This window comes from Nylanderia fulva, unplaced genomic scaffold (genome assembly GCF_048542155.1).
Source record: "Nylanderia fulva isolate GAGA-0341 unplaced genomic scaffold, ASM4854215v1 Scaffold23, whole genome shotgun sequence".
NCBI lineage: Eukaryota > Metazoa > Arthropoda > Insecta > Hymenoptera > Formicidae > Nylanderia > Nylanderia fulva.
In genome coordinates this window covers 3,299,076-3,323,309 of record NW_028190293.1, presented here as the reverse complement: position 1 = coordinate 3,323,309, position 24,234 = coordinate 3,299,076, and the positions used below count along the sequence as shown (strand labels likewise).

At 36.1% G+C, this 24,234-nt stretch overlaps 3 protein-coding genes across 14 annotated transcripts in view; 1 reads left to right on the top strand and 2 right to left on the bottom strand.

Moving 5' to 3' along the window:
• Lmpt (four and a half LIM domains protein limpet) overlaps nt 1-24,234 on the bottom strand; it is a 107,091-nt gene that overhangs the window by 8,818 nt on the left and 74,039 nt on the right. For 7 of the 12 annotated variants that reach the window (XM_029303301.2, XM_029303306.2, XM_029303312.2 and 4 more), the window contains 2 exons: nt 6,456-6,656; nt 5,298-5,472 (listed from right to left, as the gene is read on the bottom strand). In XM_029303301.2, the coding sequence (XP_029159134.1) occupies nt 5,298-5,472; nt 6,456-6,656 (376 nt within the window). Of the gene's footprint in view, nt 1-1,760; nt 2,418-5,297; nt 5,473-6,455; nt 6,657-7,463; nt 8,163-8,785; nt 9,238-13,833; nt 14,700-24,234 lie in introns of those variants that run through there. The other 5 variants (XM_029303281.2, XM_029303319.2, XM_029303336.2 and 2 more) reach the window with 5 other exon arrangements.
• Nucleotides 1-24,234, top strand: part of LOC114931382 (protein FAM76A) — a 98,849-nt gene that overhangs the window by 74,324 nt on the left and 291 nt on the right. The gene's annotated exons all lie outside the window — the stretch shown is intronic.
• LOC146723139 (uncharacterized) lies at nt 14,799-17,212 on the bottom strand. The gene has a single exon (XM_085483144.1). The coding sequence runs from the start codon at nt 15,438-15,440 to the stop codon at nt 14,859-14,861; it is 582 nt and encodes a 193-aa protein (XP_085339270.1). The 5' UTR covers nt 15,441-17,212; the 3' UTR covers nt 14,799-14,858.

The window sequence follows — 24,234 nt, the reverse complement described above, 5'->3', positions numbered from 1 at the left end:
GAAATATAATATATTTTTTTAGCTATCAAGATAACTCATTTTTAATTCAATCACATAGCTATGATTATTATTTAAACTTGTCAGTGAACAATAAACGTGCATATTCGTAATAGTGCAATGAGATCGCATTAGTTTTCATACAGGAAACATAAAATGTAAATTGATTGAATGCCATTATCATGTTTTAGTTTTAGTTGTTTTTGATGATCACATTTTGTTTCTGCGTTTTCACACTATCAGTTGCCCGATAATATCTGATAGTTATCGCTATTAATATTTAATCGTGGTTTTTTTCATTTATTATATATTTATTATTTTTACTTAATAATTATATTTATTTATATAAAATATATTTTGTCGGGAAAATATGTGATTTAATATATTTCATAAATAAAACTAGCATAATTAATTTTATGCTTATCTGTTAAATAAATTATTTTTGCAAAAACAAAAATAATATTTTATGCATACAAAAATGATAAATTGATAAAAATAATAAGTTTCTTTCCATTCTCATAAAAAAACCTATCATGCTTATCGGATTAAATTATCCTGTCTTAATGGTTTCTCAAGATTAATACGATTTACGGGTTTATTCGTCGTGAAAAATTAAAGTTATTTTTACGGATGATTCTCTCTCGGATGCTTCTTCGCGCTGATGATATATTATGGAGCGGCTGATTTGAATAATCATATTTACCAATTACATCTTTGTTCGTATCGCGCGTGATAAAATTTAGAGAAAAATGTGCATAATGCAGTATTTGTGCGTCGCAAAATGACGTGGTTTTTCGATCTTTGCTTGCCCTGCGATTTTGTGCAAATATTTATTAGATTTAAATGCAACCATTTTAAGTGAAAGCCAAACGCAGACATATTCGCTGGTAATCTTCCACGCGATTATCATTGATGTTGATAAAAGGGACAAACCGATAATTGCAAAACAAATGCATTAGCTAGCGTCAGGGTAAAGTAAATGCTACGAGAAAGTCAAGCGTTCATTATCATCGATTAGTTATCGATTCGAGAATTGAAGCTTTGTATCAGATGATTCTTTCTTTTTCATCCTCTCTCATTTTTTTCGCTATTTCGCATACATTACTTAACTGATTTCTGATTTAATACCAACTGATTTTGGTAAGAGACTTTTGCAGAACATACAAGATGTAAAATCTTTAAATATATCATATCGAATGCATCAAAATTTGAATATATGTATATTATCATGCTATATTATCCTTCTTAATTCTCGATGCTTGATCTATTTGATTACATACATATTATCAAATATTTCTTTTTTGAAGTCGTATTAAATATTAAATGCAATTCTCGTCAAGTCAAGTAAAAGTTATCAAGTTTGATGATTTTATACACGATGTATTTTTAATGTATCTTTAAAAATATTCTTCATAATATTTGTTTAATAACATGATATGAAAGTCTAATGTAAAATCACTTTTATTTTAAGCAGTTCTCAAGAAACTATTACAGAAAGCTATATTATATTAATAATAATAAAACAAATTAATATGTCACATCTTCTTTGAGCTGATCGATATAAGAAGTTATACGTCTCGTCTAAAAAAATTGTCTTATAATTCTTTCCCGTGATTTTTTGTCGTCATTGCAAAGTCAGAGCAAAAGTATACCAAATATCATGACATTTACATCATATTAATCATAATATTCATAAATGTATTAATTATCATTAACATTGCGGCATAATTGATATTTGAAATAAACGCAATCTTCGCGGTCACCTGGGTCTGCTTTCTTCGGGTCTCCGATCAGACAATCCTTGCCCAAACAGCATCTGAATTTAGGGTCGCCCTCCATAGGAAACATACTAAAGATCGCGATATCCTCGTCCTTCTCCTTCGCTCGCCTGATCCTTTCCTCACCCACCGTTTTCGTTTGCAGGTGCAACTTGCTTGATAGCCGTTCACTCAACGCGTCGGTGGCCATATTTTCTCTTTCGCGATTGAATTTCTTTCAAACTGTTTATGCAAACAAACACGCTTGCATTCACCGGCCGGTGCAAAGTTTACACGAAACTCCTCAAAGACAGAACTTTCTTTATTCGGTGTTTTGCATCGAACGCGATTGAGTCTGATTTGCAATCATGATCAGCGGCAATTTCGAGATGAGATTTTCGCGCGGATAAATTAGGATTATTTTTTAATTAAAGTTTGTTTTTATTTAATTGCTTTTTCGAAGATTCCCATTCGAATTTTTCTGTTAATTCTGAATTATAAATTGAATGATTTATCTCGTGGAATATGTGGGTCATAGGATCGTATTAACGAAACAACGAAATAAATCGCGAGGAAGGAAAGGAGAGCCGAATAATCAAACGTGGCGAATCGAGCGTGCGATTGGGCCGAGGTCTTGCGAGCCACTGAAGGCAGACCGCTCTTCGGTTCTCGCTGGAGTCAGCGTTGCGAGCAGGCGCAACGTGTGTTACCGTGTGATAACTTGATCGCTATACAAGCAACGAGAGAGACACTCTATATCACATCCCTGTTTATATACATGTATATATATATTTTATGTGGATTATATCTGGATACGTACCTACAGATTTTGGCCGATTTTGGTTGGAACTACTGATTCAAAAGTGTCGTATTTTGATTCTGATTAATTTATTTTCTCGAAAAAAATTATTCTTCCGACATCTTTTTGAATTATGCCAAAATGTTTAATACATAAAGTTAATATTTAGTGGTTAATATTAAGTATAAACGTTTTTGTTTTCGATTATATCGATCAGCTGTAAATTTCTCAAGGATTTCGTATATTGTCAATTTCATCGATTAAACTGTGAATTGGAATTATATCCACTTAACTTGACATGTTACTACATATATACAGAATTGTGCAGAATCATGATCTCTCAAGTTTAACAATGGATTTTTTGCCCGATCTTAAATTAGTTTTTTCTCTCTATTTATTAAAGAAGAAAAGTTATGAAGAAATTTTTCATGACTTAAGCTATTAACAAGATAATATATAGCAAATAATGATTTTATCTTTAAAAAATACACTAATTTGTTAATATACCGATTTAAATATATTATCTTACTTTCCATTCTAATATCAAAATTAGTTTGAGGCAAAAATTATATGGACAAGAAAGTTATATGAAATCTTTAATTTATATTTGTGTATATTTGTCTATTAAGTGATTAATGAGTTTTTTTCTGTAATTTTCCTGTAATTGATAATTTGTGGTCACCTAAGCGTTCCTAATTTTCCAATTCATTTTTGAATCAGCATCGTAAGAAGAAATGTATGATAGAAATAGAGATAGAGAGCAAAAAATTTCGTGCAAATTGCATGTACGCGATATCATGAATCTGATCCCGTTTTACTAGTGATTTCAAAGATTGATATGTAGTTTGCAATATGTCGAGTTCCCGGACACGCGCTGGCACCGACGATTCCTCGATCGGCTCTAATAACGGCACCTTTTTTATCTGCCAAAGGTGAAATTGAGATTAGCTTCGACTCCCACACGATCTGACCTTCCCCAATATGATGTCACGCAAATTATTCCTAATGCGCGGATATACGCAAGAATAGCGCTAGCTGAATCTTGAATTAATGTGATTCCTTAATTACGTATTTCATTTCTTTAATAATTTACACAAACAATAATTTAATATATATATATATGTAATAATAATTTGTATTTAATAATTTAGGTAAAGAAAAGACTTCTTCCTAAATTCAGTACGAATTTCTCTCGTCTCTCTTATACTTCATCTTCAAGTTCACATCTCTTTGAGTACTTATAAATATTCAAATTATGTCATATATATTTAGAGAGGGAATTTCTCTCATCTTTCATCTTATCAAGATGCAAGTTTACATACTCTTGAGTGCTTAAATATTGAAATTATGTCATATTAATCTTAAATAGAAATTACATTTACATTTCTTAATCGTCTTAAAGATAACCAGAACTCCCGATTCCCCTTTCTAGTAGTTTTTAAGCATCTTGTAATCTGTTGAATACTACATTATAATAAAAGCTATCACGTATTCTTAGTTGAAACATAATCTCCGAGAATGAAAGAAAGGTAGCTGCAATTTAATTAAGATGTTTATGCAGAACAATTTTACATCACTAATAAAGGACTGGCAAATTAGACAGAAAAAGGCGTGTTCTCAATTTCAAAATGGCTTACAATAATTGGTCTGTGTCTGGAGTCTCGAGGAGCCTTGACTCAGTTACCTTAATAAGAAACACCAAATGCAAGATCTATATTGCTTTTCTCTTTCTCGATCGTCCATGCTCCGTGCCTGACACCATGAATCACTGTCTGGGAACGGATTCGCCAATGATCGATCAAAAACAGGTGTTAATGTGATTGTAGGTGGAAATTACTAGATTAGTTCCCAATTAGACTTTTCATTCTTCATCGTGATATTAAGACAGATACTCTCCGTATTTGTCTTACTTTACAAATTATATGATTCTCTCGCGTTTATTTGCGTTTTATAATATAATTAATTATTCAGTGATTATTCAGGAAGACACTGACAGATGGTTAACCGAAGTATTTATCGTTTACGTTTCATATATACAGGTATGATATAAATATATAAATATGTGCCATTTAGATGAAGCGAATAATGTAATCGATGTGTACTATATATTTATATGTATATTATATAATTATATATATCGATTATGTTGTTTGCTACATTAGATGGCATATTTATATTTTTACGTTCACATATATTTTCGCATTTATTGCTTTTTGGAAACATGTTCATCTTATTAGAATTTAATAACGCTATGAATTTTTTTACAATGCAATAAACTGCAAAGGTTATTAACGAGTCATAAAATCCGTAACCATTTTCAGGTTTCTGGAACACGCGCATTTCAACTTTCTATTTTTCCTATTTTGCTTCAGATATGAAAAAAAGAGAGAATGATATATGTTTTTGTACGTTGCAAACTGTTATTACAACAGTTAATAGTTATAGCATATATAATAGAGGATCTCTTTCTCTAATAATTAAATTTTATACGATAAATACAATTTTCTTCAAAATTTGTGTTTCAATATCCTTTTTAACAGAATTAAATAGAAATGACATTCTTTTATATATTTCCACTATCATAAACGCAGGTCAACGTAATAAGCAGATAAAATATTCGCGTCAGATATAAATATCTGATAAACATATTCATACTTGGACAAGCAGCTACAAAGTCCCGTGATACGTTAAGAACTTTCTTTATATTGGAAAATTGGTTATATAATATTAACGAGATTACATACCAGCACGGAAGATCTCGCCGCATCCATCGCAACGGCTGGCGAACTGGGCGTCGTAGCAGTTGCCGCAATAGATCTTGTCCACCTTGCTACCAAACTGTTTGTCCACCAAAGACACTCTGCACCTGTTGCAGAGGAAGCAGGCTTCATGCCAGTGCTTGTCCTTATACGACAAATCCTGAAAAGAGGACATTTCATCGCGTCAATTTTCTCCTTCCAATTTATATTTAGGTATTTCACAAAATTTTCGTAATTGTTAAAATTCAACTTCTATCATTAGGCACTTCTTCGTCAAATATATTTCGTTTAAAAAAATTGTTTGTGTGTTAAAATCGCAGAAATCTCTTTGCAATGAACGATGCATAAAATTATATGTTGCAGGATCTAATCTTAATCTTTCTCATGTATATCTCGATCAAACTAATTACTTTACGGAAATTGCTGCGAATGCTGCAATCGCGAAGATTCGTAATTATGTAAATTACATGCTTACATAATACCAGGCGATGACAACCGCGATGAGAGAAATAACGTATTCTCACTTGCCCGCTATGGGTCGACGATTTTTGCGCGCGTAGGAACGAACGAAATTTGATTGCATTATAATAATGACGGTATCGCAGCACGTGTGAGAGAGCGGAAATCGGTGCTTGGAACCGATACACGCGGATACCCGGCACCTGCATCATCGCTTCTATTTCTAGAAATGAGTAAGTCAACGCCCATGCCTCTCCATCTATTGACACCTGGTCTCGTAATCATTCGACGGTCGCTAATTGCATCTTTGGACTGTACAACGAAGTAATTTATCGTTCGCGTACGCGTCAAAGCGTATAACTTAGGCTGAAGAAGGACATCATTTTACGAGCGATTCTGAATTTAACCGCAATAAACGTTCCGTTGCAATAAACATTTTTTTTCATATAGAATACAAATATATTTTTTAAACTATTCGTTATATTGCTGTTATATTGCAATTACACGACTGAAATTATTTGGTATCAACAGTATGATTTTTATTTTTATAATTACTTTATCCAGGAATTACAAGAAGATCTTGAATGGATCTTATAAAAAAGTTTAGATTTTTTAAAAATTAATGTAGACTCGAGTTTCTTCAAACCACATACAAAATACTTTTCGTGACAGAAAATTATTTACCTTGGAGTCGATTCCGATGATTTTGTTACATTCTTCGCAGCCATTGGCAAATACACTCTCGTAGCACTTAATGCAGTAGGGATGCTCGTCTCTGAGAACATAACGCTGTCCTGTTAGGGATTCATCGCACTGCCAGCAACAGAAATGGCCGCTATGCCAGTCCTTGTTCATCGCCTTTGTGTATTCGCCACTGAAAATCAACTGCAATGCGAATACCAAGCGTTTAGAATTTACGATACGCAAGTACTTGTAAAACATAGATTTCAGAACATTTACATCGATCGATTATTCCATTATTTTATGAAATTCTAATTCTCTAATTCTCTAATCTAATCACACATAAAATCTTATGTGTAACATTCTTCAAATTTGAGTAGCGTGTGATTGCTTTGTATATTTCTTATGTGAATTCCACCCTGTTTTAATAAATAGAATACCCAATGTTTGGTAACTTTATTACTACTAATTGTGATGCTATAAATATGCAATGTTGATATATCAGTAATTGTGCTATGTATCATCAAATTTCAATTTTTAATAATTTGCTTTAATATTAGATTTTATAATACCAATTATATTTCTCCTAAAAAATATATATATATAAATTTTAATCACAGGTTAAACACTAAATATACAAGTTAGTTTGCTCATAAAAAATTTGTAAAGTCTAATCGTAAGACTTATGTCTAAATTAAATTTTTTCTATACATTTTTAGCAGGGGCTACGTTTCCACAGCTAATTGTGGAAATTTGATACATTGAGAGTAAAAGTCACACACGTATAGTCGCGTCTCAAGACGTTTTTTTTTTTGTTTTCACAATTTTAAAGGGAACGACGTAAAATGTCCGAGAGTTCTGGAAATGGCACGGTAAGGAAATCGCATGCTCCTCTCATTGTATTTTTCTATCTCGTGTTTTGCTGTCTCGTCGAGAGTCTCTTCGATCGGCTTTCTCGATTGTGCGCGATTATGGCGAACGGAATCGTTGGTTCGTGCTGGTAATATGTACCTTGGATGAGTGCTGTTGTATGTGCTGGCTGAGTATTTCTGTACAAAGTCATATCTATCGTGATATGCGTATGACTGTACAAATCATGTCTCGCGCAAAGTCAAACGAGTGTTCTTTTTTGCTTTCTTAAGGGCACCTATATGTTTTATCAGTGTTCGCAGACCCATTATAATTTTTGCAAAAAAAAAAAAAACTGGGCTTATTTCTATTTACATACGCTCATTATGAAGTAAATTTTACTAGCAATAAAAAGTGATTTTTCTAAAGACTGATAAAAAATTATAATATGTATATATAGCATGATTTTATGAAAATTATCTTTCTTTTATGAAGAGTGGCTTTCGTCTTTTCGAGTTTTCCTAAAGTAGTTTCTGGGTTTGGCAAAGTACGTACATCGAGATTGTGGTTTGAAGTCACGAAATGTCAGAGGACATCCGGAGGAAATTATTTCCGACGAGTGATATCGTTTTAGATATAGGAAACGTGATCCTCGCGTGACGAGATCGCGGTGTCTAAAGTTAATCTTTCCTTATTCACGCGAGTATATTTGGCTGCTCCTATAAATCGTTTCAAGTTTGTTACGAGCGAACGGAGTAAAGAAGAGTGTTTATGAGATTAAACTGCGTTTCTGGCCACAATCGAATCGACAGTAAAACCGCAGAAATATATGGCTTATTTTCATGAAATTAACTCTAAAAAGTGTAAGTTAGCAAGAGTGAAAAAAAAAGAGAACTGGCAGGAATTAATTTACATTAAATTAAATTGATTTAGTGTTAAATTAAGCTTGATATCATTTTTTAAAATTATATTTTTTGAAAATACTCTACATTTATTCGCATCAAAATTAAAATTCCTAGGATGCATTTTTCGTGTTTTTAATAAAAAATTGAACATTGAAACAATCAAGATATTTCAAGTACAATTATTTCCCCCAAAAAATATTTAAAAAACCCCCAGAAATAGATAATGCGATATTCGAAATTTCACAAATATCTCCAAAATATTTTATTTTAGTTATACCGACAATCTTAATTAAATTTGCTTTTCCATAATCTTACTTCATCGGAGAAAAGATTCACTCAATCAAGATCAGCTTGAAGCTTAAATGCATTTCTACTCTTTAGGCTGCTATCACAATATTATTATCGCGATATGGTATATTCGCTCTCGAGATCCTGAATATTCTTCAAGGATCTGGATCGCGAGCGGATCGATATGGTAGTCACAACGACGACGACGGCCATTAAGAGGAGCAAGAAAGAAGAGTAAATGATAAAGAAAGTCTGCGGGTCTGCCGGATTATATCGTCAGCCAGCACATACTCTTCGATGGCGTGGTGATTGTTCTGCGTGCTGTCGACCTCGGTGATCGTGACCTCCGACGCGTTCTGATCGCTGCTCTCCCGGCGCTTGGTCGTCTTCTTCACTTTGCGCACCTTGCGCTCGGTGGTCGTGTACACTACACTGTCTACGTCCGCCATCTCTGCGTTTTACCCTTTTCCGTCTTCTCCGTCACGACGTGCTCGCTCTAAGCGATAAGATCGACTGAAGACTCTCCTGTCTTTTGGCAGCTCTTTCGAAAAGAGGAAGTAAGTGTATAAGGATGTAAGAGAAAGAGAGAGGGTGAAGAGAGTCCGCGAGTTTTTCGACGTTTGGAAAAAGAAATCGGAGCAGCGAGACCACTGGTCCGGGACTACTACTGCTCAGCGGCTTTCGAGCTTGCGAACTGACTGACTGAAATCTAGGATCGGTCGCGCTCTCCGGGCGTCATCATATCGGATACGCTATTTTCGGCGTCGCGACGACTCCAGAAACGTGCCGCGCGCGCTTGCCGTCTTTCCGTCGCCACCCTTCCTACCCCGTTGTCCTTCCGCACCCTCCTTCCCTCTGTTCCTGCGGCTCTCTTTCTGCGTAGCTTCTCCTTCTCTTCAATTCTCGATGCAGTGTGCCGGGTGCAACTTTTCTACGGTACGCCCGTCTACCCTTTCTCCTCGCCTTTTTCTTTCACTCTTCCTCGAATTTCTTCACTCACTCTCTCTCTCTCTCTCTCTTTCTTGCGCGCCCTCGCTCAGGATACGATTATAAATATTTTCTCGATGACATCCCCGCTTCTTTCTCGCGCCGTCTTCCTTTTACGAATATATCTGCGAGTATCCTGCAGAGCTCTCGGATTCGCCGCGCGTGGAAGTGAAACAGAGTCGATATAGTCAGCCGCGAATTTCGGAGCTTCGCTTCGCTTCGCTTTGCGACGCGGCCAGGATTTTTCGATCGCGAAAGCTGCAATGCGGGCAGATACTTGGTTCAACTCGGCTCTTCGCAGCTCTTTATTCTCCAGTGTTAAATTGTTGATGTCGCCGTCGCCGACCCCACTGTCGCCAACCCGAAATTATTCCACGAGAATTCATTTTTCAGAGACACGACCGAGCCATATTTTAATCGCTAATTTATTTTCAATTCTGCGATAATTTTCAATTATTATCGATTTCCATCGATTTGTCAGGAACTATGAACAGCTTGTTTTTACTCAAATTAAAGAAAAAGAAGGAGGAACTGTGTTACGTTTTAATAACTTTTCCAGATGAGAAAAATATTATATGTATATTATGTTTTATCAGTATAATGCATTAAAGATGCGGGATTTTTCAAAATTAATCAAATAAATAATTTTCATTGCTCAGATATTATTATTAAAGTCAAAGCTCTCGCTTGAATTTAATATGAATGTACAAATGTGAAGAGATTCATGAATGTACTATATAAATAGTGTTTAAGAGTGACAGCTAGCGATCATAAAACAGCCCGTTTACGATCAGACACAAGAGTGTCACTCTCATTCGGACTTTTGATGATTTTGCCGTAACACGTTTATGTGACATGTTTTCAGAGTTAGTATTCTATCTATTTCTTAATTTTATATCTAGTACCGAAATAAAGTCATCGTCCCTTCAACGCGTTAGTCGGGTGTGTCGTTTTGGGAAAAGTATCAGATTGCCGGTCCACGACGCTACGATAAAAACGGGAATGCGCGATCGGCACACAATGACTCAGAATCCTCTGTCGATTTTTTCTCTTCGAATCTGTCGAGAAAAAAGTGCTGTCGCTACGACGCCTTGATCTCTTGCCAAACAGGTGGTTCCGGACCGCGTGCGTGGGAGTGCGAAAAAATAGAATTCGAACGAAAAGTAGAGAGATAGAGAGAGCATCGGCGAAGTAATTGGGTCGGAATGTTTCACACATCACCAATATCTCTCATCCACCCACGCTATGGGGAAAAACTCGCGTGGACATTAATCCACTGTAAGCCAAAAGAAGCTGATCGATAGGAATGTTAAATTCGATTTGTCAAAATAACAAGAGCATATGTCACGTGTGGGTAGATTTATTCATTAATCATCTAAAGCCCAAAATTATGAATCGAAATTATCCTCTCTTCGCAATCGATATACGATTTAATTGATTAATCGATCGTGATGTGTGAGTCTTTAATTGATATTTCGATATTTATATTTAAATGATTATCTCTATAAAATATATTATTCAAGACAGCAAGTACAATAAATCGATATAATTTTTCTTTTTAAATTAGCTATAGAAAATTTATTACTGTTGTCATTTGTCATTGTTGTAAATGACGTTTCACCATAAAAAAACTCTCATAAGTCATTGAAATGCCTAAATGTCGCGGAAAGCATAGACTGTTATAAAAGATGCAACCAGTCGGTAATATAATATTGCGGGAGAGGGAATGAAAAATATTCGGACGGTGTTTCGTTTGAAAAAGTAGGCGGCATCGCCGCGATGACTCTCGGCGTCGACAGCGAATTTCGTCGTGTAAATGTCGTGTCGGATGTGCGCGCGCGATGTATACGTATATTATTTACAGACGGGTATGAGATTGATATTTTAGGAGACCCCACGCGTGAGGCACACGGCACCAATAAACGCCACGGCACCGCCGAGAGCTTCGTGCAAATATCAAGTGCGGTTTGTTGCGGCGTTAGTTTGCGTTCTGTTTCGATGTAAAATGCGAAATCGATCCTCCCGCACGCTTGGAAAATTATTAAAATGCAGTAAGATGGATAACATTAATTAATGCCTATTGCTTCTGTGAAGTTCCTTCGATTTATTTTGTGAGACATCTCTCTGTACGGCTTTTCATTTTGATGAACATTTTTTATATTATATATAATATTGTTTATCCGAAATTTATTAACTTAGAAAGTAATTTGATATTGTTGGAATAGCGGATTATTTATTTGGCTCTACTTTCAGAATATTTTCATCACTGACGAGCAAAATTTGGTTTGAATATCCTTAGATTACAAGTAATTTATTGTGTTTATATAATTTGAGATAATTGAGATATTTAGCTTTATATGCAATTGTGTGAATATATTCAATAGTTTATGATGATATATTTTTTAACATATTCTCAGTGCTAGAATTTTATACATTTGGGTAATTGTATATAATAGGTAATGCCAACATACTTGATTACTAATTTCTCGAAAGTGGATAAATATATTTAATGATGGAGAATCGCGTGGGATTCTTTAGTAACGAATGGTTACCTGCGTAGCCAGAATATTCGAAATATTTTGGGAACAAGTATTGCGAAAGAGATCGGAAGTAACTTGTTTCACGCGACAGTTGAGTTCTGAACGAGACTTTTTCCTCGCGATAATATGAAAAATAAAGTTGGTAAATTGACTCCCTCGGTTTATTCAATGTTCCTGGTTAAATAACGTTTATTGACACGTTGGATCTCACGAAATAAAGAAAACCAACGATCAACGACGATTATTTTTAGTTGCCAAATCTTCAAATATACTGGGTATTAAAAGCCTCCATTCGTCATGAAGCCTATTTGTGCCTATAAATGTGCGATTTTCTATAGACATAGGACATTTTAAATGTTTTAATTATAAGCACAATCTCCCCCTCTATCTCGTTTTTTTAAATTCAACTAGTATAGATTAAGATGAAGAGATCACAACAGCTACGCCAGCTGTCATCGATTACATAAATGAAAAAATTCAGACAGCTTTTATAGCTTATGCTATTTTCTAAAGAATTTTTTATTTCCTAGATATATTTAATTAATAAAAAAAATTTTATTTTATCATTTTGTCGACTTAATTTCGTCGACAAAAATTATTTATCTGTGTATAATAATTGCAAGCATCATTTATATAAACTCCTACGTTCTTATAACAAGATTAATAAAGTTTATACAAGTCAGAGAAGTTAAAAATAAAAGAGAATACGCGAAGAATCAAGAACTATGAAAACTTTTCTAAATTTTATGAAGAACATTAAATCAACGAAGATGAAAAGAATGCTAGACTAAAGCGACTATATCATCTTAAGTTATAATTACTTATCTTTTGGGTTTACTACATTTTTTAGCAATTGTTAGAAGACAATCTAATCTCTCGCGCATTGTTCATAATTTATTTTGATTTATGCATGAAAGAGTGTGAATGTACTTAAAAGAGAACGACATTGCAAATAAGTCTTCCGTTTGTGTGTTTGATGAAATGTTGTAAACGATTTTCTTGTATATCGTTGTTGTATTTCAAGATCGAGGGTCTGTTGTATTGTGTGTATCGTGTTGTAACAGAAGCTGTAAATTTCATAATTGCACGAGTCCAGTTGATTTATTTTTGGTAATAATAATAAACATAATGAAAAACTGAATCCTTTTCAAATAATTATTTAAATAATTATTCTTTATAAATATAACATTATAGAAATATTAGTGTTCTTAAATCGGAAAATTTATTAAATTTTCCATATAATATTTTGTATAGCAATTAATATTTTCTTCTGTAAAATAAATTTGTATTATTCGATATACCCATTCATAGATTATATATGAAAAATTAATTATTTCTTTTTATATGCTCTTTTCTCTCGTTTAAAAGAAAAATTTTGACGTGTGTTGACACACACAAAATGATTTTTAAGAAACATGTATGTACATGTATACAGTATTGAGATATCAATGAATATAATATGTATATATATACATATGTACATCTCTCAGTTATTTTAATTAATAATTTTTTAAATTATACATGTATGTACCGATTTACTTCGTTTAATTTATATCATTTTCATAAATTTATCCATCTTGTAACATGGAATAAGAATTTGAATTACATTGTTTTAATATCATTAGAATTCTTGAGGATTAGTTTAAACAGCCATAAGAAAATATATATATATACAATTGATTTAGTTCGAAAAACTGGAAAAAAGATTTGTGCAGTTATGAGGGCTCATGGCTTCGATTGAATTACCCAGAATGCTTTATTCTGATCGGTGTCGGGTATTGTGTACTGTATAGGGGGCCTTCCGCAACTCACATCCTCCGCGTCCTCAAACTCGTCATCGTCCGCCTCGAACGATGACATTGATCTCGAATCCTCCCTCCGCTTCCCACGCAAGCAGCCGTTCGATTCTTTCGAGGAATCGAAAATAACGTTCCTGATTCTCTCGTAGTCCTCCTCGCTGGCATCTTCGAAGCTGGACACTTTCAACGTCTTCTCGTTCCTTCGCGATTTCTCCACGGAGGTGATGACAGCATTGGTCGCCGTGTAAGCCTGTCTATCCTGATCGTCCGACGACTTGTCCCTCGAGTTGGACCGAAATCTTTTGCTTTTGAAGGATTTTCTGGCGGAGCCGCCACGAAAGGACAGATCCCTCCTGCTTTCGGACAGCCCGACGACGTTGTTCTCCAATTCCGCCAGAACTTCATCTTCCGACAGCATGTCCTCCAACATCGTCTGCACTTCCACGGAAACGCTCTTCTTGCTCTCCGACCTCGACAGCTGCGGACTGTTGGTCGGCGACGTGTTCGTCGACATATCCCTCAACAAATCGCGCATCGTTTGCACGGATATGTCGGATTTGCGACGTTCAGGATCGCGGCTTCTCTTTGACTTCTTCGTGCTCAAATTCTCCGCCGACTTGCTGATCTCCGCGTTCCTCGACTTCAGCCTAGTGGGTTTTCTCAGAATCGTCGTCGAGGATTTTCCAGACTTGGGTTTCTTCTGGCTGACGAAAGCCTTCTCCTCCTGGACACCTGGACCGACTGCCGAGTCGACTTTCGGGAGTTCGTTGAGGAGCTTTGGCATTTCCTCGGAAACGTCGGCGCTTTTTGATCCTCTTGGAAGGATCCGGAGATCTCGAGGGAGATTTTCGCTGGGTTCTTCGTTTGGTCTCCCTCTCCTCGTGCTCGGACTCGTCGACCGACGAAGCCGACTGCGAGTCCTTGTACTTGGTAATCACCGGCGGACCGTCGAAGGACCTCATGGTGGGCGCTTCGTTGCCCGAGTCCTGGTCGAAGGATGTGTCCACCTCGCTCGAGGAGACTGACATCTCTTTCCCGTCAGTGGGCGAACGGGATCGGCGTCGGTACTCTGACATACTTCTCCGGCTCCGACGGGGCCAATGATCGCGCGACTTGCTGCAAACTTTCTCTGATCTCCGCATTGATCGCCTCCAAAGACCTCTTCGTTTCGATAAAATCGTCATCGTTGTAATCGTGTCGATCGACGTGGTCGGGCCACGCTTCGTCGCTCTCCTCGACGAGATAATTCAAATCCGGGCTGAGTCTCGAGTCCGGCTTCGAGCCTCCGAACAAATACCTGCTGCTGCACTCCGAGAGCGTGCTTCGGCCGTCGAAGCTTTTGTCCAAGGACCGAAGCTCGCTTCGCACCCTCAGACTGTACTCGTGCAGATTCTCGAGCTTGTGCTTCACGCTGCGAGGAAATCGCACGTCGATCGAGTGGCTGATGCTGCACAACGAGTCGTGGATGCTCTGAACGTCGTTGTTTGCCGGCTCGTGATAGGAGAGACAGGGTGTCGGCGGATTGATGCTGATCACCACGCCATCGGACGCGTGTCGCAGACACGCCAGGAGTTCCAAAACCCCGACACAGCCCACCAGCACCGATAACAATAAACCCATCTTCGATCGAGGTAATTAATGAGTGAGAATGATTCGAGTTACCTTATGGATTCAATCTCTTCGCACATGGATTCATCGTCAACAAATTTGTATCGTACATTTTTTTTCTTCAGAAATTGTGGGCCTTATAATCTTGTTTATATCGGTTATAAATATCTTGCTTTTATATCGATATATCTATTACAGTGTCTTGTTGCATAATCCAAATTACTGCCCTCGTATCTTTCAATTAGCTATAAATAATTACGCTCTGGCAGCATTTCAAATCTAATTCTTCACTTTTCATCAGATTGCACATCTCACTAACTTTACTGACTAAAATCCGATATCGGAGGAAATCCTTATATAACAAACTGAATTATTTTCAGAAAAATTTGGAAAGTTGTACGGAAAAAATTTGCCGTTCGCAAAAATCGCGCGATAATTCATATCACGACGATTTGTTAATTTCTTTCTGTCTCGATGATCATTTCTGACGAATGATCTCACGTATAGGGAAAAAGAGAAAGAGTCGAATCAGCAGAAATTGTGAGCTTTTAAAATGATTCCTACGTCTTTCTTCGAATGTAGGTATCACAATTTCAAGACGCGTCTTCTCATCAATTCTCCCGAGAACTTTCGTAGAGCTTCTCTCTCTCTCTCTCTCTCTCTCTCTCTCTCTCTCTCTCTCTCTTTTTCTCGAAAATAGTTACATTTGTAACGCACAAGATTAGCTCTGTATTCCGCTCGATGCAGAACAACTTGGCAGACGACATGTGAATGCGAAGACCCGATTGCAACACTTGTCTTCTACTTTGTCCATGATTCTCGGGAGATCTTGCTGATCGGTGTCAATGTTTTCCCGAGGGAACATATGACGTTAGACGAATTCGAGGTATGCAAGACTTCTTACTTGACTTCTTACTAAATAAAGAAAGAGAGAGATTCGCGAGGAATTTTACCTCAGGTAACTCTCTCTCGGATATTTGCTTGCATCTTTTCAAGGATCCGTCAGTACTCGAGTATTTTCTTTTCTGAAAGCATCGTCCGAACGGACCATTCGCACGAGACAATTTCGTGGCTTCAGCAGTCTGTTGTAAGCACGGAAATGATTCTTGGTGTCGGTGACGTCACCCGGGGAAGACAGACGACGATTACGTGATCTTGAGAGGGGGCTGGGCCACCCACGCGTCACTCTATTCCACTGAGAGACGTAGTAAACGCTCTCTTCACACGTGAATGCGACGTCGCTCTCTCTCTATCTCTCTCTCTCTCTCTCTCTCTTTCCTTTCCTCTTTCTCTCCTTTCGGGTTTTCGATATCAAAATGATCCACGACGGCAATCGGAACGCGAAGATTACGCGTCCGATCACGCGATTATCGGCTTATCCATGCGGCCGGATGGCGGCCAGAGCACTGTTTTATTTTCCGCGGGCAAAAGCGGCTGGCCAGGCTGGTAGCCGTCGGCTCGTTATGTCTCGACGTCGCGAGACATCGGTATACGATGCGCGGGACCCGGCTAAAGGCTAAAGTTAGCCCGAATGTCCCTGGACCTGAGTTCCTGTCCTTAATGGATGGACGAGCGCGAGCGATAATCAACGATGTCGATTCGCGGCAGTCGTCGCACCACGCGGATCGATCGGGGTACACCGTCACCGATCATGCCCGGGGGTTAGCGATCGATCGATCGATCGCTCTAGCCGGTTCGATAACGTCGACTTATTCGCGGGAGAAGCAAGCTCGCCGATGTTTTAATGCGACTCTGCATCAGCCGCGGCTCTGCGTTCGTTAAAACGACTCGAATATTTTGACCATGTGATGACGCCGGTGATCTCATGCTCTCTGGCTGCCAGAAGAGATCTGATATATTTGAAGAGTAAACAAAATTTTTCAGCTTCGATAATTGCACACTGTAATGGATTAATTGGGCAGTTAGCCACGATGCTTGACTGATTCGGGCGAAATTGTTTGTTAACTGTTTCACTTTGCTCTCTTTTACTGTATATACGTATATGTATGTGTACAATATTTAGATATATTATACATTTATAACATCTAATCCTATGCTATATCTTTTAATACACTACTAAAATTAAAAGCATTAGAGATTAAGGCTTTTATTAGACCATGACATTAATGAAATCTAAAAAATTCGAATGCTCCCATCAGTCTTTCCTTTATTTTCTGTTGTAAGATCTCTCAAGAATGTGCACATATACACATTCGAATACATAAAAATGCAATCTTGTTTAGCGCACACGCATACATCTACTTCAAAGAATTCAGAATTTATGATGAATCTCAGAAAATGAAGAATATATGTGCGCGCGTGCGGATCCTCAAATAACAGTGGAAGCCAAGTTTTGCGGGACTGCTCTAACAGGGTCAAGAATATGATTCGCGTTGCAATTCTAATTTAACTCCGCATTCGATTCCCCAAATATTCCGCCTGCTCCACATACATGACGATGATTGCCGGCGCGTCGCGTCGCGTCGCGTCGCGCGATCGGTTTGCTCGAAGAGCTTCTGGCGTCACACTCGATCAATTTTATTTCGGTTACCTCAGTTCGGTTACCTCAGTTTGCGAATCAACGTCAGGACGCGAGATCCCTGATACGCGTGTATTTTGCGCGCGGTACGTCGCTTTCTGGCGCGCCTCCAACGAGAAGATATCGACGAGCAGCGAGCCGAAGAGCAGAGAGATTTATCAAATCTCGATGGTCCCATATTTGCGCGTAATGCGATGCCGAACCGAACGACGGAATTCGAATTTCAATGAAAGCAACGACGCCTTCCCGGGGTTGGCTTTATCGTTATGTCACGACGTACAAGTGGGAAAGCACGATAGCGATGCGACAAAAATGAAAATACAAAGAGCGCGTGTTAAATTGTTGAACGCGCGTTATCTCGTTGATGATGGTATTGCACAAGTCGAACACGTGCGAAACATTTCACTCGTTAGTTGTAGTAAATATAGAATTCCTTTCCGAGTATCTATAAAAATCTTGAAAATTCAACAGAGAGAGAATAGACTGTAAACGAAAAAAAAAAAAACCAAAATTAAATTTATTTTCTCTAATAATATATTTTTAATTAAGGCTACATTGATCTTCGGCGCAAAGTGCATCGAAAATATGTATATATATATATAAATAAAGAAAACACAATATATTTTATAGCAAATCATTTTAATAAATTTTAATCTGTTTATAAGATGTATATAATATAAGCCTGATAAAGATTTTAAAAATTGCTTTGCTTGCATCACTTTGATATAATTTATTGCATGTCAGAGATTTAATATTGTGCTGACATAAATTATTTGAAAATGCATAAAAGATGTATCTGCATCAGACAGATTGAGTCACGAATCTATATTGCAATTGCATTATTTCCGAATGAAAGCCTAATATGCAATATGTTGAAAATGCGCATAATGCAATGGATAATTTATCTTTGTGCAATATTGGCATACTTGTGCGATTTTAAAGGAATTTTAATCTTTTCCATTTAGTCTTTTTACATACTGCAGATAATTTTTACGATGTTAGTGCCAAGTATATTGCGTAAAATATATGATTCAACCATTTCTCGGTACAGTTGGTATTATCTCTAATTGATATTATGAATCCTATCAAGAGTTTTCGAGATAAAGTATCGAAAAGTATTTTCTTAAATAAGTGTGCTGTTGAGATATAATAACTACCTAAGAGATAAAACATGCCGACATTTATTTTTTTCTTAGTAAACTCGGAAAACTACAAACGCATCTTTGCGGTAAAAAAATTATACTAGTTGAGAATTTAAAAATTTTTTAAATTGCAATGAATAAAAAGATAAAAAATTATTTGATAGAAAAATGATGTCATTTTTCAGTATCTAATAATAACTTAAATCGAAGGATCGATTATAGATACAGATTTACAATAATCTTTAATTCGTTTAATAATCCTCTTTAAAACTTAAATGATAGATTTAGCGTTGTCTTATTGAATTTTTTTTTAGAAACGCGATACGCTTCATTAAAATTCCATAAAGACATGCGTTGAAATCGCGGGCTAAAGAATCGCGAAACACGCCGTCACGAGTGGGTGAGCATCGAGTGGCTGCGCAATCCACCGGTCCGGACCACTTCCCCGACTGGCGACGAAAATAAACGTATATGTCGACAGCGTATCGGGATGCAAACCAAAATAAATCGATGCTACGTCTTGCAGGGTCTCGTATCGCGAATTTATTCATCAGACTATTCGATACGTCAAAGTTCCACGTTCAATGGCACTCGTTCATCATTAATCTAAGACCATACAGTTTTTCATTGAGATCTATATTCACTCCTAAAAAAATCTGCACACTTAACATTTGGAAAAAATTATCAAATTTCAAATAACGATAACTTCGTAAATAATAAAGATAGAAAAGTTTCTAAAAAATAAAAATAAAGCTTGGAATCTCTATTTTAAGAATTTATTTATTTCAATGTTGGGAGATAAATTTATTAAAAATGGCGGATGACAAAACGAGAACATGTGAAATTGAAAAATAATGGTCCGAGTTTACCACGACACATGGCGTGAGTCAAATGTCGCAACTCAATGGGATAAAAAGCATATGCTAGTACAGAGTTTCCCCTTTAAAATGCTTTTTTATTCATCGCGATACGATGATTTTTCGCCGAGATATTCGCATTTGAATAAAAAAACAGCTTTTTACTTCAAGTGCGAATAACTCTGCGAAAAATCATCGTATCGCGATGAATAAAAAAGCATTTTAATGGGAAAATGTTGTACTATCATATACTTTTTATCCCATTGAGTTGCGACATTTGACTCACGCCATGTGTCGTGGCAAACTCAGACTATTATTTTTCAATTTTGCATCTTTCGTTTTGTCATCCACCATATTTAATAGATTTATCTCGCAACATTGAAATGAATAGATTTTTAAAGTAGAGCTCCCAAGCTTTATTTTCATTTTTTAGAAACCTTTATATCTTTATTATTTATTAAGTTATTGTCATTTGAAATTTGATAATTTTTTCCAAATTATAAGTGTACCGCTTTTTTTAAAGTGAATGTACAATGTAAAAGAGCTCATATATTTCCAGTTTAACTAAAATGCTTAGATCAAAAATAATTTTTCTCTTACATGCGCATAAATGAGAACTTTGTTTTTTATTTGTTCAATTTAAAAGAATAAATTACAAAATAATTTATATAAGAAAACAAACATAAAACATATCTAAATAATACTAATTTAATATTTATAATACTAATTTAACATTATAAATAAGAGTATAATTTTCTAATGATGAAATCATACATTAAGTATAGCTACAATAGAATTACATTTGATCAAAAAGTAAAAATGACTGTTTGGGTGGAGGACCTTGATTCTATTTAAAAAAGCTAATTGTAAGAGCAGACTCGGAACTTGATCTTCCCTATATGTTGTTTGTACGTAGTGGCTAATCGATAAATTGTAAAAATAATGTCATTCATGTGAGCATTTTGAGAGAGGGGGAAAGAGGAATAATAATTCCGACATAGAAGGAACTCGTGTATTCTATCGACGGCGGAGGCGAAGGGATCGAAATTAGTCGACCTTCTTGTCTGCGCCCGGTTCTTCTGGAGAGAAACGGAACAATGCCAATGCTATTTTGGTCGATGATCGAATGACGACGAACAAGCGTGGCCACGGCCGAAGAAAAGCGTGCCACTGTATCTGAAAACTCCCATTCGCCACTCGTTCACAAGCTGCCTGAATTAGATTAAAGTGGCTTTGCCTAGTCTGCTACGGCACCGAAAATATTTTCTCATCGGAAGAACCCTTGTCTCTTTAATCAACGCTACTTCTACTTGACATCAGGTGTATCGGCATTGAACTGACCATGATCCCGTTTCGTAACATCTCTCTTCTTTTTTTGCCTGTCTTTCTCTTTCTTCTTTATAATTTCATTTTTTTGTATTAACTTTTTAACGCACGATTAAAATTACAATATATATTCTTGTGATTTGATTTTTATCACTCATTTTTATCAAAGTATTTATTATTGGATATAATCTGTTTTTCATTGTTTTTGATTTTTTTGCGAAGTGTACGTTATTTACAAAATTTTTTAATTATATTGTTTGCCGTGAAGCTATTTGAAACAAGTATACAATTTAGCTGTAAATCGTAGTTGAAGTTATGCTGATAGTTTATAAAAATTTTAAAATAAATGTGCTAAATAACTTAAAAAATTGTGATTGAAAAATATTTCTCGAGAGCTCCGAGACTGTTTGTTTCAGTCAATAAACAGAAGTGTCAAGAATAATTAATTGAAGCGGGAGACCTGATCGGTCGAGACGGGACGTAGTTCTGGCAACTAGGAAATGGTCAAGTGCAAAGACCTAGGTAGAATGTTTGGCGTTCGAAACGCGCAACCCTTCGCCATCACGTGGCGTTCTTCACTAGGGTGTCACTGGCTTTCTAATTGCTTTGTTAGACGTCATTCATCTGTATATTGCACAATGTTGGCCGTTATTACACACACAATAGAATCTTAGAATATTATTTATATCACTACTACTTAACCGTTTATTGTGTATTTAAATATAAAATGTTTATATATAAACAAATAGTTTGTTTGCGTTTATATAAAGGTTCAGCAACAGTCTTCATCAATAAGTTTTAATAGATTCAAGAAATAATAAATCACTGTTCGCGATAAATCACCTGAAATTTCTTCTTAAAGTACGAGTATCTTTGCAAAGTCGCAAATTTGAAGTAATGCCGCTTTCAATTAGAGATATATGAAGTTTCAATAACGTCTTACTCATTACCTTACCTTCAATTATTTTTCGAAAGAGTACTCTTATCTATGAAATCGACAATAACATATATTTACTACACTAACGTTTTCAGAAACACCTTCTTTTAAAGCTCATTTTAAGGAATAAATTAATATTTAATTATCTAACTAATTTACGATAAATTAGTAGTTACATAAAAAATGCGATATTGTTAAATGGATATTATAAAAATAGTATTACTACCGCAAGTTTGTATATTGATTTGTGCGCAGCGGTTAAACGTCGCAAAAATGCAACTCCCGCCCAAAATAGACAATGTGCCAGAATTTTACAGCGATGCTATTACGACAGGTTGCGTCACTGTTACGCCATGCTTTTGTATAAATTCCGCTACTTGCTTGTCCGAAGCTCAGAACATTTGCAAAGTCTCGACAGGAAACATCAACTGCCGTTCCGAAAAATCGCGTGTCTCTTCGCGTAAAAGTCGAATCAGAACTCTGCTTATACAACACATACATATTCAATAAATGCTCTGTAAATCACATCGATTTTGTGTCTTCGCGATCTTTCGGACAGAAGTGTTTATTAGAATAATATTGATTTAATTTTTTCAAAATAATTAAAATTAATTATCGCGCTACATTCCATTATTCAATCAGGTTTTCGTTAGATCAGGGATAATTTCTATAATACATATCGTTGTAACATTGTAAAGTATATCGTGGCGTGAATTGTCTTGATGTAATCGATTCTCTTTGAGACGCGTCGATGCGAATGGAAGAGGAAAATGTATGTATGTTTTTCTGGGGGGCTGTGTGTTTGCGTATATTTTATTACATCAGACATACAGACATAAATCGATTAGCAAGTGGGTCATCTCGTTGAATTTTTTACCGTCTCGCGCGATTTTGTTACGCCGGTGATTTTTCTTTCCGATTGTCCCGTGATTGCGGACATCTCTTGGCAGCTGACCCGTAAACACTTCTTTGCGCGATTATCGCGCAACCGTGTCTGCCTACGCGCTGGCTCACTTCACTTACCGAAATTCGAAACCACCTTTCTCGAATGATCGCAGGCCGTGGTCAGTCACGAAGGATTGTGTCTTTCGAGGAAAGACACGGTCACTTTCTTTTTTTTTTCAATCGATTAACGGAAAGATAAGGTCGCTCTTTATTGATTTTTCATGGATCGAAAGTATTAATTTTATTATCGCGATATAAGAATATTGCGGCGATTTATTCTCGCACTTTCGTCGTCTTTCGTTCCCTTCCTGAAACTCTCTGACTGGCTCTAATAAAAGATCGGAACGGGTCAGTCTCTGGATAGAAACTCTGATCGTGGTGGGAGCTTCGACAAGAAATCAAAATAGATTACCGACTGGCCGGTGGATTAAAACGCGAGATTTCCGGTTGGATTAAAATCAATTTGAGAACAGCACTTCTTGAGAAAATAGTCGATGCTTCATATTTTGTGGATGCGTCCAAATTTTGCAATCTCGAAAGAGCCAAACAATATATTGAGATGTGATATTTTCACATCTTAAATCATCCTTGTGTTACGTAATTCTTCGAGATTACATGTTACAACGAAAATCGTAATTTTTAATATTAAATTGAAGTAAAATTATAACTGTAATAAATATTTATAGAAAGAAATATTTAAGGACTACATATTATCACACAGTAACATACTATATAATTTAATTTTACAGGGAATTCCAAAATTCTTTATTATAAATTATATAATTTTGTAATCATCAATCTCTATGGAATCATTTTCCTTAAATTAAAATATAGAGATCTCAATAAACAATGGAAAATCTCTATTTGCAGACTCGAAAATCTTTTACGTGCATTCGAGAAACAAAAAGTAATTAAATATAATTGTCTTTCTAAATAAATTTAATTGTAAGGTGAACTAAAATACTCGGTTCTTCGCAAATTTCTATATGTTACTATTAACTTCCTGAACGTGATATTTTATTTCATTCAATTTATTATGACCTGCCAATTGACTTTATAG

Excerpts from the sequence above, each read along its gene's own strand:
- LOC146723139 (XM_085483144.1), bottom strand. The coding sequence starts at position 15,440 with ATGGGTTTATTGTTATCGGTGCTGGTGGGCTGTGTCGGGGTTTTGGAA.